Raw genomic sequence first — 17072 nt, forward strand, 5'->3', positions numbered from 1 at the left:
ATATTGTTACTTAACCGTTTTCCTACGAGTTGTTCCATTGACGATTTACCTTAGTAGTCCAACTAACTTGCTCTGGTCGGCTAAGTGCGCTGCTAGTACTACTTGTAGGTCAGGGGTTTCCAACCTTGTGTCGAGCTCCTCTTTATGTTTGGTGGTCATAAAATCATAAAGTACATAGTTGTTTGGGACGCGGACAGTTTTCTAGGTGCAATTTCTATTTATCTTATTGACTATAAGTACATTTGGGTTTCATATTTCGGTAGATACATATCATATCATTGTCTTCTACATATATTAGTACTGTACTGTATATTAAGTGGATACATTGACAGTAAGTTTTTTTATTGGGAACGACGCAAAACTAAGTCAGTTATTTAGACCTCCCATAAACTCAGTAAGAAATTAATTTGGTTTTATAAAATTATAAAATGTTATGTTTATTAATTTGGATACTTTGAATACAATCAGAAAAGATGCCTTATTTCGCATAGGTACACAGTATTTATTGAAGTTTATAATTAGCTTACCTAATTGATGTATCCCCTTAATCTTAGTTGGACATATTTGGCACTGAACAAATTAGTTTTTTTATATCACTTTATTTTACAGTGGTTATTGCCTCCATTAATATAAATATATACTTAATTCTCCCGTCATTGTCTACAAATATTCGAGTAGAGTAAAATAATATCACAAAGAGCAAAACAGTTTTGACGAAGGCTGGGTAACTCTCATCGGTCAATGTTTTCATTTAAGCAACTAAAAAGTGGTTAATAATCAAAATCATTAAAACATTTTTACCTATATGCAACATTCGAAACAATTGGTTGTCTATTAATAAATTTTCTGGTACCAAATTTCATGAATTTCGGTTCACAAATGACACTTGGTAAAAAGGGGTTTTGATTAGACTAATATTGGGCACTAAAGGGATTGTGTGACGATGTTTATTAACAGCTCTTGCAATATTGATTGACTATGAAACCTGCCAAGACGGATTTCCAAATGGACGGACGGGTCGCGGTGTTGTTGATTGTTCTCTAATTGTGTGATTCTGATTTAAATGCTAGATGGCGAGCCGCCCCGTGTGCCGCGCCCGCGCACCGCGGTGAGTAAATTCTATTGGCTTACTTGTCTAACGCATCTCTTTCCACAGGCTCGACAGCATATGCTTCTTATGTCTTAGTTTGTTTAATAATCTATATATCTTGTATTGACCCAAAAATTAAATGTCTATGTTATTAGGTTAGGTCTATGTATTACCACTGCCTTCATCATAGCTGCAGGAACTCCAAAATTATGATTATTCGGAGTTGACTAAAAAGTGACTATCCAGGCGTAGGTTAATGAGAAAGGTCCCTACGATCAAAATTAATGCATATATTGTTGGATTTTACAGTAATGGTAATATTTATGGCACATATTAATGACTTAAGACATTGAGTTCAGATTACCTAATATGTATATAAGTTCAAGTATTAAATGGCGCGATGTATAAGTTCAGTGAACTTACAATCCAACATATTGCGTCGACAAGGTATATAGATTATTTGAAGACACTGTTACTGGGAGATTTGGGGTTCTATATAGTTTGTGGTCCTGTGATACAGTCTGTGTTCTAGTATTTAAACTAGGTTCTAGCTTGAAAATAGGTATTATAAGAATAGTCGGAGGACGAAGCGAGCAGCGACGGAGCATAGACTCTGGAAAAACATTACTGTGATATAACTGTGATATTTAGTGGTGCAAAAAAAACGGTGCAAGTGTGAAGCCCTTTACTGACGACTTTGACCATTTACCTTACAGAACCGGCGCAGCGCCAGGACCCGCCAATCCTTGTTTAGAGCAGGTTTATTTATTTGTACAACGTTGTACAATCGTGATTTAGCTCGGATACCGGGCTAGCGAGCTGCTGGCTTTCTGGCAGTGGTATGGCATCAATAGATACGTCAGAGTACACACTGAACAACCCATATAAACATACATTACAAACTTATTTGTGACGTCCCACGGGTAAAGGTACCTTATAGCGGTTGGCGCTTACGCTATTATTAACGCCGCTCCAATATTATTGCGGCGCTATGCGACGTATTACGCTAGCCGCCATAAGGTATCTTTTGCAATGGAACGTCACACTTATTTGTGTTGTCAAATCTGTTGAATCCTTGATGCTATTCTTCTGCCTTCTGCAAAATAAGGATAACCTTCGCAAGCTGCATTATGCACATAATAACGTTTAGAATTATAAGTACTTCATTCCTATTTAAGACTGCATCGACCGTCCAGTGGCGCCCTCATTGAGAGAATTATGTTTTCTAATACACCAATGAATTTATGTATAAATCAGTATATTATTATTGTTGTCCTAGGTACTGATTTCCCAACTCTTGGTCTTTGTTACATAGTATTATTTTGCTTATTTTTTTTTGCTTTATTAACTAAACGGTAAAAGGTGGCCAAATTTTTCCTATAGGTGATAAAGCAACAAATAAGCAAAACTACGTGACAAAGACCAAAAGTTGGGGAATCAGTAGGACAACAATATACTGAATTATACATAAATAAATTGGTTTATTAGAAAACAAAGTTCCCCCAATAAGGGCGCCACTGGACGGTTGATGCAGTTTAATTATTAATTGATGTATTGTTACCCGTGGAATAGTAAAGTTAAATATACGGTCGAAAAACATAAAACATAACTCTTCTTCGGCAGTTAAGTATTAACCAGCGAAGGTTATCTTTCCCCTTGTTTAAGTGGGATGTAGAGATATAACTTCCAAGTTTAATGACTATTTTTCTAGCGTTTTATTATAATTATAATGTTTAAGTTGTGTTATGTAAACGAAAACGTCAGTGAATCTTTTGTATATGTTCCTCGAAGACGTGTATAGGTATTAGTGCAGATTAAATACCTGTTAAGTACGACGGTTTTGTTAATGAATATACCTCAGCTATAAACAGTTTAGTAATAGCAATATATTTTTAATATTTGACCTTAATACTCAGAAAATTAGAAGTCAATATTAACACAAAAACATATTTTAAAATATATGAAGCACTTAAGACCTAAAATACTGCTTAATAATTAAGTATGTATGTACCTACAAAGTATAGTTTGTAAAACTTTGTTATTTCATAGGCAACTTTTTAAGGCATTCACAATTAAAACTTTTAATGTTGTTAAATTTAATTAACTACCTATGTACGTTTGCCACACTTACCATTAATAAAACAGGAATGCTCACTTAGTTTTAGCGTAATTATTATTCTTTATCTTGCATTGTATTGTTAGTTGTTCACGTCTTTAGATTACCAAATAAAATTATTGTTATGAATATAGGTGACGTTATCTGATCTATGAAAAGGGACCTTATTGTCGATGGCGCTTACGCCATTATTAACGATGCTCCGATATAGATACCATGCCGCGTGACGCTTTGCGGCGTAAGCGCCATCGACAATAAGGTCCCTTTTCATAGATAATGCCCCATAGAATCAAATAGGTTACTGATAAATGAACTATTTACCTAATGTACTTTAACTCCAACGATAGTTATACATCTTAATTTGATTATTTAACGCCACTCTGGTTCAGTTTATTATAAAAACAAGATTGTGATGATGTTTTACGTAATAGTTCTGTATTTTATATGAATTCGTAAATCATCTGCTTCTATGTTGTTTTAAAAGTGGCGCTAGCATCATCGGCTTGCCTTATGCGCTCCTAGCGGATTGTTCTTGTACTAAATGAACTGCAAATTTAAATCATAGCCGTCAGGTTTCTAACGCTCCGTAGATAGATTAAAATAGACCATGTACAAATATAAATTATACAACATTTGGTTACAAAATTGTTTTATTTATTTACGGGATGAGGGAAGAAAGGTCCGAGTTCTCTTAGCGCGGTAAGGCATTTTCGCGAAAAGAGACTGAAGAGTAAAAAAAAAACCGAGTTTGACGTTGTTGCAAAACGTTTAGTTTGATTTTACATGGAAACAGTGAAATTATTAACCCTAATTTAACGGGTCCTTACCTCACGATAATGTCGTGCGGTGCAACGAAGATTTCTTTGTGCAATACAAGGGCCTATATTTACACATTGATTAGTGCTTAGTGCGAGTTCATACATTTGCTACTTGTGTTTAGTGGCAAATTTATAAATTCGCACTAATCAATCTGTAAATAGGCCAAAGATGAGTGACAGGTGATGTAGCCACCATCTACCATAAAATTAGGTACTTTTTAAATCGATGTGAATACTGGACACAATAGGATATATGAGGAACGAAAAAAGCGATTATTTATTAATTATAATGACGTGCTAAGTTTCCCCGGAGCTTTGGTAATGAAATTAGGCTTCCGATCGAAAGGGTCGAAAGTACTTTCCGTAAAATTATTAGCTTCCCCTGTATGTGGAATAACCATAGGGACTGAGCAGCAGTGGAATGTGGTAATGTTCGTTTTCTTTCACTTCGAAGACAATCTGAAAAATTGACAATCTTAGTTTAGTCAAATTAACAAAAAAATTGTAAAGCCCCATTAGACGGAACAGAACTTGCATGCAATATTTGATACATTGCTAATGGTCCAAGAGCTAGCCACGGCAGGGTGGATTTCATCACAAAAAATTTCACCATACAAAATTTTTTTTTTTTTAATGTTTAATTTAACACTATTCTAGCTGGGTAAAGCCCCCTATGGGCTGTATATTGAGGATATTTATGGTATTTATACAATGATTTGTGGCTTATATTTGGAGTTATCGCTTTCGGAAAATAAAAACGCAAGATGGTGATGACAACCATGGTATGGTAATGACTCTTTTATAGACGGTAATGACACTGCATGTACGGTAATGACGATTTGGGAACTAATTTATATATGTATTAAAAACGTATTAAAAAAACAAAAACTTTTTTTAATTGTAAGGCTTTAGAACTTTAATAAACATTACAAATAACATGTTTTTGAACATAAGACTAGCTTCATAAATTATTTTTAGAAAATTATAAAAAATACATTTTATTCATATAAATAAATATATAACAAGTATTTTTATTGTATAATTTTAAATAAGTTATATTCCGAAATAGGCAATTTATGTATTCATTTATTTTTTTGGGTTTTCTCAATGTTAAATCATATTAACAATATTGTACTCTTATTATCAGTTTAAACCCGCATCTTCTTTTATCTACTGCATAACTTGGTATTTATATCATATTATAAAATTGATGGCTTACCAATGAGCATAATTTTTATGATAAGTATATTACATTTTTTTTTGATAATTTGATTCATTGCATAAGTTTGTATTTTTGTTGTTTTATAAATTAACTTTAAAAATAGCTATAATTATTTAAATCCATATATATGTTGTTTAATAGCTAAACATTAATATATCATCAGTGTTTTATAAGTTGCAAGACCCCTACTTGTAATGCATGTCATAAGTTAAAAAATTTTAGGTATTGGGTCCGGTGACTACCCAATGGTATAATTATTAATTGCTGTAATTATATACATCAATTAATATAATATTATCAAAAAACATAAGGCCATCACGATAGAGAGCCAGTACCGTAGCCTATGGTCGCTTAAAACTTAATATATGTTGCTTGTTTAAATACTTTGTTTTAACACGACTAACATGCAATTACAGACTCTAAGTTGCACGATTTACATTATTAGATTATAAAAAATAACATTTGTATGTTCTAAGTTCTAAGTGACCTAAATTTTGTCTACTTCAGTCAAAATGTTATTTAAAAACTAACCATCCTCTAGTGTGAAAGAAATAGTTATATCTTCTTCTACATTTATTGTACATTTATAAGGTAGACATTATATAGCGTTAGAAGACAAAGAGAACGTTTTTCAAACATACAGCTTAATTTCATAATGAATTATAGCAAAATAACTAGAAAAGTTTCTGAGAACCGTCATCACCATACACATGAAATCATCACCGGTCGTCATTTTTTCCCGGTGATGATGGGTATGGTGTTGACGATTTGAGAGATTTCTAGAATACGAATAATAGTAGTTAATGTCTATGCTACACAATGAACTTCATGTAGTTTGCCATTCATTTCAGTAATTATTTCTAATATATCATTTGTAACTTTTTTAAACCAAAGCATAACGGTGATGATGCTCTGTTGTGACAAACTACGTTTTACAAATTTGTTCGTAATATTTCTCACGATTCAATGATGTGACTTTATAGTGAAATCATTTTTGGCATTCTATATTAAAGTGAAAAATAGGGCAAGGACCTTTAGCGGTATTTCGTTGTTCATACACGGAGATAAGCTCACATTGACATTACCATGACGGTGTTGACGAATATTCGTGACAAAATTTTAAGAGCGCTCTTACAAGAAAAGTCGAAATAATGCAAAATTGATGATACTAGTCGACGAAATTCAGGACTTTGCGCTCATTATTAGAAACAATGAGTACGTGTTCCAGTAAAAGCGTCTTCTTATCTTTATAAATATCGTTGTAAATATTAGAAAAAGGACTTATTAAATTAGTAATGATTTTTTTTCTGATGGTCGTTTCCGAAAAACCCCGTGAAGCACTGAATGGCGAGCTCTTATTTGGAAATGTTGAGAATTTTACTCTGCTAAACCTGGCTATTTTGTATTACTAATACCCTGTACTTTAGGCATATCAAACTATATTTTTCCTACATACCTTTGAGAAAGAGAAAATCAAAGTAAAACGAACTCGATTTTCTCTCCGAAACAAGTGTCAATTCCTACGAAAATCTACTTAATATCGAAGTCATTTTCATACTCAAGCAATCTGCAACGTTTGCTTATACTGTTGGTATACATTAGTGTTTATGAAATTCTACTATAATTTTTTGGCAATTTTTTGAAAACTACTCTATATTACCGATGACGCGCGCTGCGCCAGCTCAGTGCCGCGGCAGAGCTTGTAGAGGCAGGACGTGTGTCGGTCGGCTCCGCACATTTTCAACGGCGACGACGAGGTTTTTTATCATTGTGTGCGGCGGGCGCCGTGTAAAACGCTATACTGTGTGCGTGTAAACCGCAACGAGAGACTTTGATCCTAGCACCGTTTTTATAGTATTATAATTTATAATGGTACAGTTTAATAAACTACCGGACAGGATTAAAAATATTTGAAACGACCTGACATTCTATATGTATTTATTTGACTCAAGATAGTTTAACTCAGGGTCTGATGATGGAGCCGGAAGGTGGTCACCGGTATCAATCAACCATGCAACTAAACCACTTCGTGTTTAGGCTCGTTTTATTCATCTCAACAAGATCTTTGACACAAGATAGTACTCAGGGTCTGATGATGGAGCCGGAAGGTGGTCACCGGTACCAATCAACCATGCAACTAAACCACTTCGTGTTTGGGCTCGTTTGATTCGGCTCAACAAGATCTTTGACTTAAGATAGTACTCAGGGTCTGATCATTGAGCCGGAAGGTGGTCACCAGTACCAATCAACAATGCAACTAAACCACTTCGTGTTTAGGCTCGTTTTATTCGTCTCAACAAGATCTTTGACTTAAGATAGTACTCAGGGTCTGATGATGGAGCCGGAAGGTGGTCACCGGTACCAATCAACCATGCAACTAAACCACTTCGTGTTTGGGCTCGTTTGATTCGTCTCAACAAGATCTTTGGCACAAGATAATACTCAGGGTCTGATGATGGAGCCGGAAGGTGGTCACCGGTACCAATCAACCATGCAACTAAACCACTTCGTGTTTAGGCTCGTTTGATTCGTCTCAACAAGATCTTTGACACAAGATAGTACTCAGGGTCTGATGATGGAGCCGGCAGGTGGTCACCGGTACCAATCAACCATGCCACTAAACCACTTCGTGTTTAGGCTGGTTTTATTCGTTTCTATAAGATCTTTGACACAAGATAGTACTCAGGGTCTGATGTTGGAGCCGGAAGGTGGTCACCGGTACCAATCAACCATGCAACTAAACCACTTCGTGTTTAGGCTCGTTTGATTCGTCCCAACAAGATCTTTGACACAAGTTAGTACTCAGGGTCTGATGATGGAGCTGGACTGTGGCCACGGGTACCAGTCTACCATGTAACTGAACCACTTCGTGTTTGGGCTCGTTTGATTTGTCGCAACAAGATCTTTGACACAAGGTAGTACTGAGGGTCTGATGATGGATCCGGAAGGTGGTCACCGGTACCAATCAACCATGCAACTAAACCACTTCGTGTTTGGCTTCGTTCGATTCGTCGCAACAAGATCTTTGACACAAGTTAGTACTCAGGGTCTGATGATGGAGCTGGACTGTGGCCACGGGTACCAGTCTACCATGTAACTGAACCACTTCGTGTTTGGGCTCGTTTGATTCGTCGCAATAAGATGTTTGACACAAGATACTACTCAGGGTCTGATGATGGAGCTGATGATGATAGACAGGTACCCGTCGCCACCTTCGCGCTCCATCATCAGACCCTGAGTACTACCTTGTGTCAAAGATCTTGTTGAGATGAATAAAACGTGCCTAAACACGAAATGGTTTAGTTGCATGGTTGATTGGTACCGGTGACCACCTTCCGGCTCCAACATCAGACCTTGAGTACTATCTTGTGTCAAAGATCTTGTTGAAACGAATAAAACGAGCCTAAACACGAAGTGGTTTAGTTGCACGGTTGATTGGTACCGGTGACCACCTTCCAGCTCCATCATCAGACTCTGAGTATCACCTAGTGTCAAAGATCTTGTTGAGACGAATCAAACGATCCTAAACACGATGTGGTTTAGTTGTATGGTTGATTGGTAATGGTACCTTCCAGCTCCATCATCAGACCCTGAGTACTGTCTTGTGTCAAAGATCTTGTTGAGACGAATCAAACGAGCCCAAACACGAAGTTGTTTAGTTACATGATAGACTGGTACCCGTGGCCACCTTCCAGCTCCATCATCAGACCCTGTGTATCTTCAGTGTCAAAGATCTTGTTGAGACGAATCAAACGAGCCTAATCATGTTACTACATGGTTGATTGGTATCCGTGACCACCTTAATCATCATCAGATCCTCAGTACCAGTTCGTTTTTAAACCCTCGTTGATACAAACTTTACAACCTATAGGTACCAAATGCAATGACGAAACATGTAAATAAGCGAGTAGGTACCTATAATTTCTTTCGAGTAATATACCTTCATAAGTACAAGTATGGGGCTATTCATAAATTACGTCGTTTCAAATGGGAGGAGTGGGGGGGGGGGTCTCGACATCGGATGATGGTAACATGACGTAGGAGGAAACAGATTCATCCGAAGCTTGATTTTTGGATGATTTGAGGGGTGGAGGGGGGGTCAAAAATCGTCAAAAATAGATGACGTAATTTATGAACAGCCCCTATGTACATTTGCACTGCATTTAGTATTTTCGTACTTACCAAATAACAGTTTTAGAACTTTAAAAGTTAAGTACAGTTAGTGTTGTTATGGTTGATTTCAATATGCTTCGCGAAGGATCAAGAATGTTTAATCCATCATTGTAGTGCGAGTGTGGTAGAAGGGATCGGCGTACTGAGCTCGCACGGCCTGCCGCAGCGCGTAAAATACCTAAACTCGCTCAACGCCGAAATGTAATAGCGCTCTTAAATATTTTTAAATGTACTTTCTCGGTGAAGGAATTATTGCATATTTTTTCATGTGTTAAACAACAACACGGAAAAGATATAAGTAAAAGAAAAATCGCAGTCGTACGATAGGTATGCTATAATTTTCACTGCAAACAAAAAGGTTCAGATTTTTCCGGTAGACGGTGATGATTTTAGACACATAAAACATTTTATATAAAAAAAAACTATTAAGTTATTGGAGATGGTAATTGAAGGAACATGAAGATAATAGTTCTTAAAAACATATAAAAAAGTTATACTAGCAATATTATATTAGCAACTCGCACAACCTACTAGTTTTTTTTATAAAGACCGAACCATAAGTTTTCGCAGGATTTTGAAATCCACCCGGCAACAGGTACCTATGCAATTTATAGAGCAACGAAATCCCTCTAGTTAGTATGCCATACTATCATTATTAATTAATCCGGGCGCCTGGCAGCTGTTTAGCGGTGGGTGTGGGAGTGGATGGGCAACAAAGTGGTTGTAAAATCAATTGAAGGTGTGCAATTTATAGAGCTCTGTGTTTGGTGTGATAATTATGTATTTAATTCAAATATAACAAGGAAAAGTAGGTGATGAAAATACGCAATCACTTGTGCGCCTGCAGGAAGATCTCGAGCAAATTTCACCTTAGAGCAAGTTATTCTTGATCAGTAGGTATAGGTAGGGACCCAACCCAAGAGGCGGTGTTTTCTAGTTACTCGAGCATGTCAGATTAAGTTATGATATCAAAGAGAATAGATAGTACCTATCGAGGGTTATTGTCATATAGTAAATCATACTACCGTAAAATGGGGTGAGTAGGTTTCGCGGGGACAGTTGGGTTATGAATGGGGAGAGAAGGATCGAAAGGGGGGTGAGATGGGTTTTTAAGGCTACTGCTACAAAAATAATGTAAGTATTCCAATTTAAAATGGAGCTAAAAAAAATCGATTCAACAATCTTCCTAAATCACCTTTGTATGAAAACCCAACTCGCCCCAAATACGAGGGACTACGGGGTGAGGTGGGTTTTCCTGTTTATCGTCAAAGTTATGAAATGGAACTACCCAAAATAAAATAAAAACAAAAATACAAACGTCCGGAACACTTATTAGTTCCATTCAGTTTGCATATGTAAAAATAAAATGTTATCGAGGTTTGAATGTCAGTTTTGCGCCTACTCACCCCATTTTACGGTAGTAAATTTTGTAGTCGCAGTAAATTTTTATGGACATCTATCGACACAGAATTAAACTAAAAATTAAAATGTTATAAATATTATTTCTTTCTAAAGTAAGCCTCACTTTGGAAAGTAGTTGTTAGTGCTGGATTTACTGAAAGTTTTAGAAATCGTTCCCTTGATATCGATATCGACTTTTTCAATAGATTGCGCTCTCACATCACCCACTCAATCCACAGAAAAGGTAAGCGCAGTTTCAGTTACATAAGATTAAATACATCTACTCCATCCCTAGTTTGTCTAGTAGGATATAGGTGGCGCTGATATCAATGTCACTATGATTGTTTACATGTTAACATCTTTATGTATGGCTCCTAAACGATGGGCCAGCGCCGGCCACTCCAGCCATGCGGTAGAATGAGATAGCAATATCACTTGCTCCCTCTAACGCATAAATGCGTCCCTTGGAGTGGCCGGCGCTGGCCCATCGTGTAAAGGAGCCATTAAGAACACATTAGAGACTATTACTAAAGTTCTAACCTGTTTGTGTACTGTTTGGTTAATTGTATCAGTACATACCTCTACATACGGATAAAGCGTTTCTTTCTCGTTCCTTGTGTAATAATCTCCCACGTTGAATTTCAATTTGTAAGTTCCTGCACTCATGGAGTCCTTGGTGAAGGGAAACTGGATCCTTCCATCGCCTGTTGTCACGGTGTTGTGCCACGATACCCACGAATCTCCCTTTTGCTTGAATAACTCTGTGAAGAGTTGCACCGCTGGTCTTCCTGTGGATGTATCGAGAACGTGCGACGACAGAACAGGGCGCGACATAGCTGTGTGCTTTCGAGGAAGGTTAGAATAATAATGGCATGTGCCGAGATGCGCGCACGGGTTCAAACCGCTGACACCCGCTGTGGTTTTAAGATAATATTATCATTATGTGGGATGCAGATAATAGAGTTTGTGTGATAATTTAAATTTAGTTTAGATTCTTTGGATACTCAATAACAATAACTGACAATAAGTGATGACTAGTAACTACCTACCTATGAGCTTTGCTATGAGTAAATAAATACTAATTAGTCTAATGCAAAGTAAAATGCTGAACGATCTGCAATACACATGCCTCAAGTCATATTTTAATGAGGTCATTTGGAAATCATTACTTAAATTATTATGAATATGCATCTAGGCATGTTAAGTATTAATAACAGAGAACAGACATTACCATAAAAACTCATGTTGTTAAAGTAAGGGCGCTAAGCACGAAAACTTCGGACATTGACCCGCCATTTCCCATCTCTATGGCACGCGCATAATTATATTGCTATCCCGCTCGAACAGTGGCATTGACCGCCGGCTTCATGGGCGAAACAGGAATATAAATATAGTATAAAAAGCAGGCGGGTCAATGTACGGAATTCTTCGTGCTAAGCGCCCTTAACTTTCAGGCTACGCCAAAGAGACGCCAGCAAAATATTTTACATTATTATATTATTTAAACATGTGATGATACCTATGTCGTGAATTACATTCGGGATTGTGTACCTATACCTACTGTATGTTTTACAATCTATGTAATGGTATTTCGATTAGAAAATCCGTCCGCCTAGTGGACGCCGTGTTGATCGTTATGGTTGACTTGGATCGTTATATTGCAAGTTTTGGAGTAGGGGATTAGGTACCTGTTTAATTTTTTGTCTGGCAGTTAAAATTAAGAAACATTGACCACATGATATACTTAGTTTTATTTTAAAACAAACTTTAGGCTTGATTACTTAAAACCCCTAGGTTTTTCCGTGTCCTAACACGGAAATAGTTATAAGTAGTCTTTTGGACTGTTTTAAAGTATGTTATTGATGTAAATTATCTTATATGAGTTATTATTTTCTTAATATTCTTGAATTCTTTTCGCACTGTTCTTAATGTAAACATTGGGACGAAGTACGCCAGTCCTGTGCTTAAAGATTGTATTCTCTGTGTCTGAACCGGTCTTCACGAGCTTGCCTCTGAGCTGGTCTGATTCTTGACTAAAATTAATCTTGGGATCCCCGTGCTTCGTGTAATCTATCTGCCACATTGGCATGTTACTAGGCTTCTTATAGTTGAAATGGTCGTATTTCTCTATATCCAGTCTAGGTAATTCTTCAGAATTTGACATCTTTTCCCGAGATTTGTCGATTTCACTTATCTCGTTTCTATCCTTATATTTGATTTTGTGTGGAAAGTACTTCTTAATGGCCTTACGACTGGGAAAAACTCCCTTTCGTTGCGCTCCCTCGTCCACGTTTTTCGACCATGCGGTTTTAGGTGTGTTAATACGCCGCTCGTTGTTTTCAGTGAAGTAGCCCGTGTTTTCCACTGCCAGATACTGGGATAGTTCATCGCTGTTAACAACTGGGAATTTAGTCGGTTCTTCGGTCGTTGTGGTACTTGTGGTTACATTTAGAAGGTTTCGCTGCTTTTCATTCAGTAGTCTTATGGCTAGCTGAACTAAATTTCTGAGCGCGTTGTCTTTGGTGATGAGTTCGCATGGGATGGTGGGAAAGTGCTTGCAAAGCACGTTCCGCATTATTTTGACTGTATGCGCTTTCGGGGCGTGAAAATCCGAAACCATTTTGGTCATAAGCGCATTGTTTCTTATCATCATTCCACAGTTGCGTGCGATGGATAGGCAAACAAGCAAAAATAGTTTGGACAAACTTTGCTTCATTTTGAGTCTATAACAAAGATCGATTACATTAACACGTATTATATTCTTATATAGTAGGTACTTAACAAGATGCACACTTTGTCAGTGTATTTGATTTAGTAGTTAATAATTAGGATCACACATGTATTATTTTTCTGTTCGCTTGTAAGTATACCTACTACGACCCGGTTGTAGTGAATAGTCCCCAATGATTTTTATAATATCGACTTAATTAATATTTTCACTCACTGCATGTGTTAGAAAGTGTTGGGTGGCCTAATAGCTAACAACATGGTAAGCTTACTTGTGATTTTTACAGTTTTACCTCAACGTGTGGTAGGTATAGGTACCTTTTTAGATTCACATTGCACATACACAGAGTACAATAAACTGAGACAGTACGTTGACTAATGGAAGCCGGATGCAAAACTGCGATTGTTTAATTTTCGTCGAACTTTCGTCATTGCCATAATATTAACATGTGATTAGCATTCCTGATTCCAGGGGCTATAGGTACCTGGAATCAGGAATGCATACACCTTATTGTAAATAAGTCCTACCTACATGTACGAGTATACTGTTTGCTCTACTTGTGGACTATTCGATAGTTCAGTAAATATTACTGTACCTAGGCCACATTAGGATGATATAAATTCCTACTCAAATAGTTTATATATTTAAACGCAGTTAAATATCTGGTCGCAGAAGTTAAGCTACTGCAAATAATAGTTGAATTTTACACGAACCAGTTGTTAGTAAACCTACGACACGTGACCTTCCGGTATTTGGTAAATACGCTGATTCAGGGAGTTTTATAGCCCTGAAATAGTAATCATACCTACTTACTTACCTCTAAAATAATCAGCCCGTGCTCGATGGTACTAATCGAAGCGAAGGTAAGTCATTATCCATCTCCTAACGAGTCATTATTGCCTAATATTTAGTGAATCAATAGAATATAAAATAAACTTCCAGGTTCAGAGACAAGATGCCAATCTTTCACGCTCCGTAGCGTAGTATAGCTCTTTCTATCACTTCCACATTACGGCGACAGAGACAGTTGCGTTTCGTTCGCTATGGAGCGTTAACGATTGGCATCTTGTCTACGCACCCTGTCTTCTAGGCGCCGTCAAGTGTAAAGCTGTTTTTTTTCATCACACCAGGCGTGGCTCACTTCGCGATTTCGTCGCTTTGCTACAGGTAGCTAAAAGTACATCCTTTCCAACAATTTTGGGGAAAGCCATAAGCCGCGCGTGGCGCTGTCGCCACCTAGCGGCCATATCTGTCCTGATCGTAACAGACGCGTTTTGTTAGAGAGTGAGTCTTTTGTACCTAGTACTATTATTTATTCTGTGATCACACTTGCTCGAATAAGAGCTTATTTCATGCAGGAAACAGGGTTGATAGGTGTGAAAAAACAACGCCATCTAGTGTAATTATGACTAAACCTGTGGAGCGCCATCTAGTGTTGAATAGCAAAACTAGTACGAACAAAGTGTTTTGGTTTTGACGATCTACTGTACGCTAGATGGGGCTAGTTATTGCGTTCGTCAAACCAAAGTATGGTGTTGACAGGCAACCGACATTGTTTGAAGCAGTGATCGACGACCTCTTATAATAAAATTGCACTCTTCTTTCATTTGTCTCAAAATATTGCAAAGCGTCATTATTTTATTAGGTAAGTATATACCTACTGTAGTCCAGTAAAGAACGCGCGAGGGCGGCACGGCACGTCACGTACTTATGCCCTAAAAAGCGATAAAACTGATATAAGGTCAATACAGGTAAAGTGTCAGATTGGTGTTTAGTGCGAGTTCATACATTTGTAAACAGACCCCAATGTGAAGGCCATCACACTTACCCGTATTGACTTTAGATATATACGTACCTATACTACCTATAGTTTTACAAACTTTTTTCTTTTACCAACCGAAGCCGAAAATTTTACGTAATAGCAACTAATAGGTACCAGTAATACCACTGTCAGTGTCAGTGTCAGTGTAGATTAGTTCTACTATGTACCTATATAGTCCGGTAGCAATAACTTTTCAAGTTATAAGATTATTAATGTTGCTTATTTTTTACATATAGTTTCCAGACCACATACCAAACCTAATAATAATAATTTGTGTCATCCTAGGTATTTGCTTAGGTAGAAATTTAGGTATTTCTTTTTTTAAACAGCATTTGGTAAAAAAAATATTCGAGATGAAATTCTTTGTTTCCATGTAAAAGCAAAGTGGCTTCCGACGTACACACGCATTTTGTGTCATTATTATCCACGGGTATAATGACATTTAATAAATACCTAATAGTGACCCTAAAATGCCTAAAATAAAATTATAGTCGGTAAGTGAAGTGTTGTACTTCACAGGATATTATAATATGTTATTCCATCAAATGTGTGTCAAATTCATCCACCGCTTTTATTTTTAATATTTTTTTTTCTTGTAAACATCATGTATCTGCCACAAAAAAAATTCATGTTATTAAGTTTACGTCTGCATTATTATAATGCCACATCAAGACAACATTCACAATTTGGGTCATTTTCAACAACGGTTTTATACTATTTGGCAAAATAAAACTTTGCATGAACGGCGTACGCGGGGAGGGCTACCTACGCGGGTAAGGTGCTTGTTAGATGAACATTATGGCCCCTCTACACGATGGGCCATCGCCGGCCACTCCAAGAGACGCAACCATGCGGTAGAATGAGATAGCAATATCACTTGCTCCCTCTAACGCATAAATGCGTCCCTTGGAGTGGCCGGCGTTGGCCCATCGTGTAGAGGAGCCATTACAGTGTATTTATTTTATTCGGAGGCATAATTACATTAAATCTTTTCATAGTGTGGGTTCTTGACCCCTCCCTCCCCCTAAACGTGTGACGTAATTAATGGATGACCCCTAATATATTTAAAATCTCGATAGCTTGAAAAAAATATCAATTAAGCCCTATGAAAAATCAATACTTGAACACAATTTTCCAACGCATTTGGCCGGATCTGCGAATTCAACTGCGTAACTCCCAACTTTGTGTGCGATACGCCCTTTTGCATCGGAAATTTGATTAAATATGTGGTAATTTTTTGTACGTTACGCCTCTTTGCAGTAGCTTTTTGAGTGCTAAATGTACGTTACGTCCACAACTAATGGATATTTATACGAGTGTTAGATAATTCAATGTAAGAGATACGGCTCCATAATATGTATAATTTCGGGTTTAAAATTGTTCCTTTTTTGTGTTTAAGTGGGATGACCTTGTCAATTTTTTCATTAAGTAGGTACTTGCATTACCTGCTCATGTGCTCATTGCTTTATTTATAGGGTTACTAAATTTTGATAATTTAAACTGAACTAGTGGGTACTTTTTCATCAGTTTTAGGAAAATGATTAAACATGACTATATTAAAATGATAATTATGGCTGATACTATTAGTTTTGTTTGTGACTGGGTTATTGGTAATATTGATTATAATATTAATACTTTTTTGTTTAAACCCTAATTTACAGGATTAACCTTATGAAAGTTACTGTCTAGGTATAACGTTTGC

The 17072-nt window shown here is 36.9% G+C and overlaps 2 protein-coding genes across 4 annotated transcripts in view; one reads left to right on the forward strand and one right to left on the reverse strand.

Moving 5' to 3' along the window:
• The window catches only part of LOC134804403 (nicotinamide riboside kinase 1-like), a 133086-nt gene extending 129235 nt beyond the window's left edge, over positions 1-3851 (forward strand). For 2 of the 3 annotated variants that reach the window (XM_063777436.1, XM_063777450.1), the window contains one exon: positions 1071-3851. The gene's annotated coding sequence lies outside the window, so the exon portion shown is untranslated. The remainder of the gene's footprint in view (positions 1-1070) is intronic. The other variant, XM_063777443.1, reaches the window with a different exon arrangement.
• Positions 3688-13784, reverse strand: LOC134804597 (uncharacterized). Its single transcript, XM_063777710.1, has 4 exons — positions 13765-13784; positions 12793-13543; positions 11400-11627; positions 3688-4483 (listed from the first exon to the last, which is right to left on the reverse strand). Exons 1-4 carry the CDS (start codon positions 13767-13769, stop codon positions 4397-4399), a joined length of 1071 nt encoding a protein of 356 aa, XP_063633780.1. The 5' UTR covers positions 13770-13784; the 3' UTR covers positions 3688-4396.
• Between the last annotated feature and the right edge of the window lie 3288 nt (positions 13785-17072).

This window comes from Cydia splendana, chromosome 2 (assembly GCF_910591565.1).
Source record: "Cydia splendana chromosome 2, ilCydSple1.2, whole genome shotgun sequence".
NCBI classification, from domain to species: Eukaryota; Metazoa; Arthropoda; class Insecta; order Lepidoptera; family Tortricidae; genus Cydia; species Cydia splendana.

Bases quoted from the DNA above. Each gene is read 5' to 3' on its own strand.
- LOC134804597 (XM_063777710.1), bottom strand. The intron at 11,628-12,792 runs ATCTTTAAGCAC...CTGTCGTCGCAC, and splicing joins GTTCAGACACAGAGAATACA to GTTCTCGATACATCCACAGG. The intron at 4,484-11,399 runs GTATGTACTGAT...TCAATTTTTCAG, and splicing joins CGCTTTATCCGTATGTAGAG to ATTGTCTTCGAAGTGAAAGA.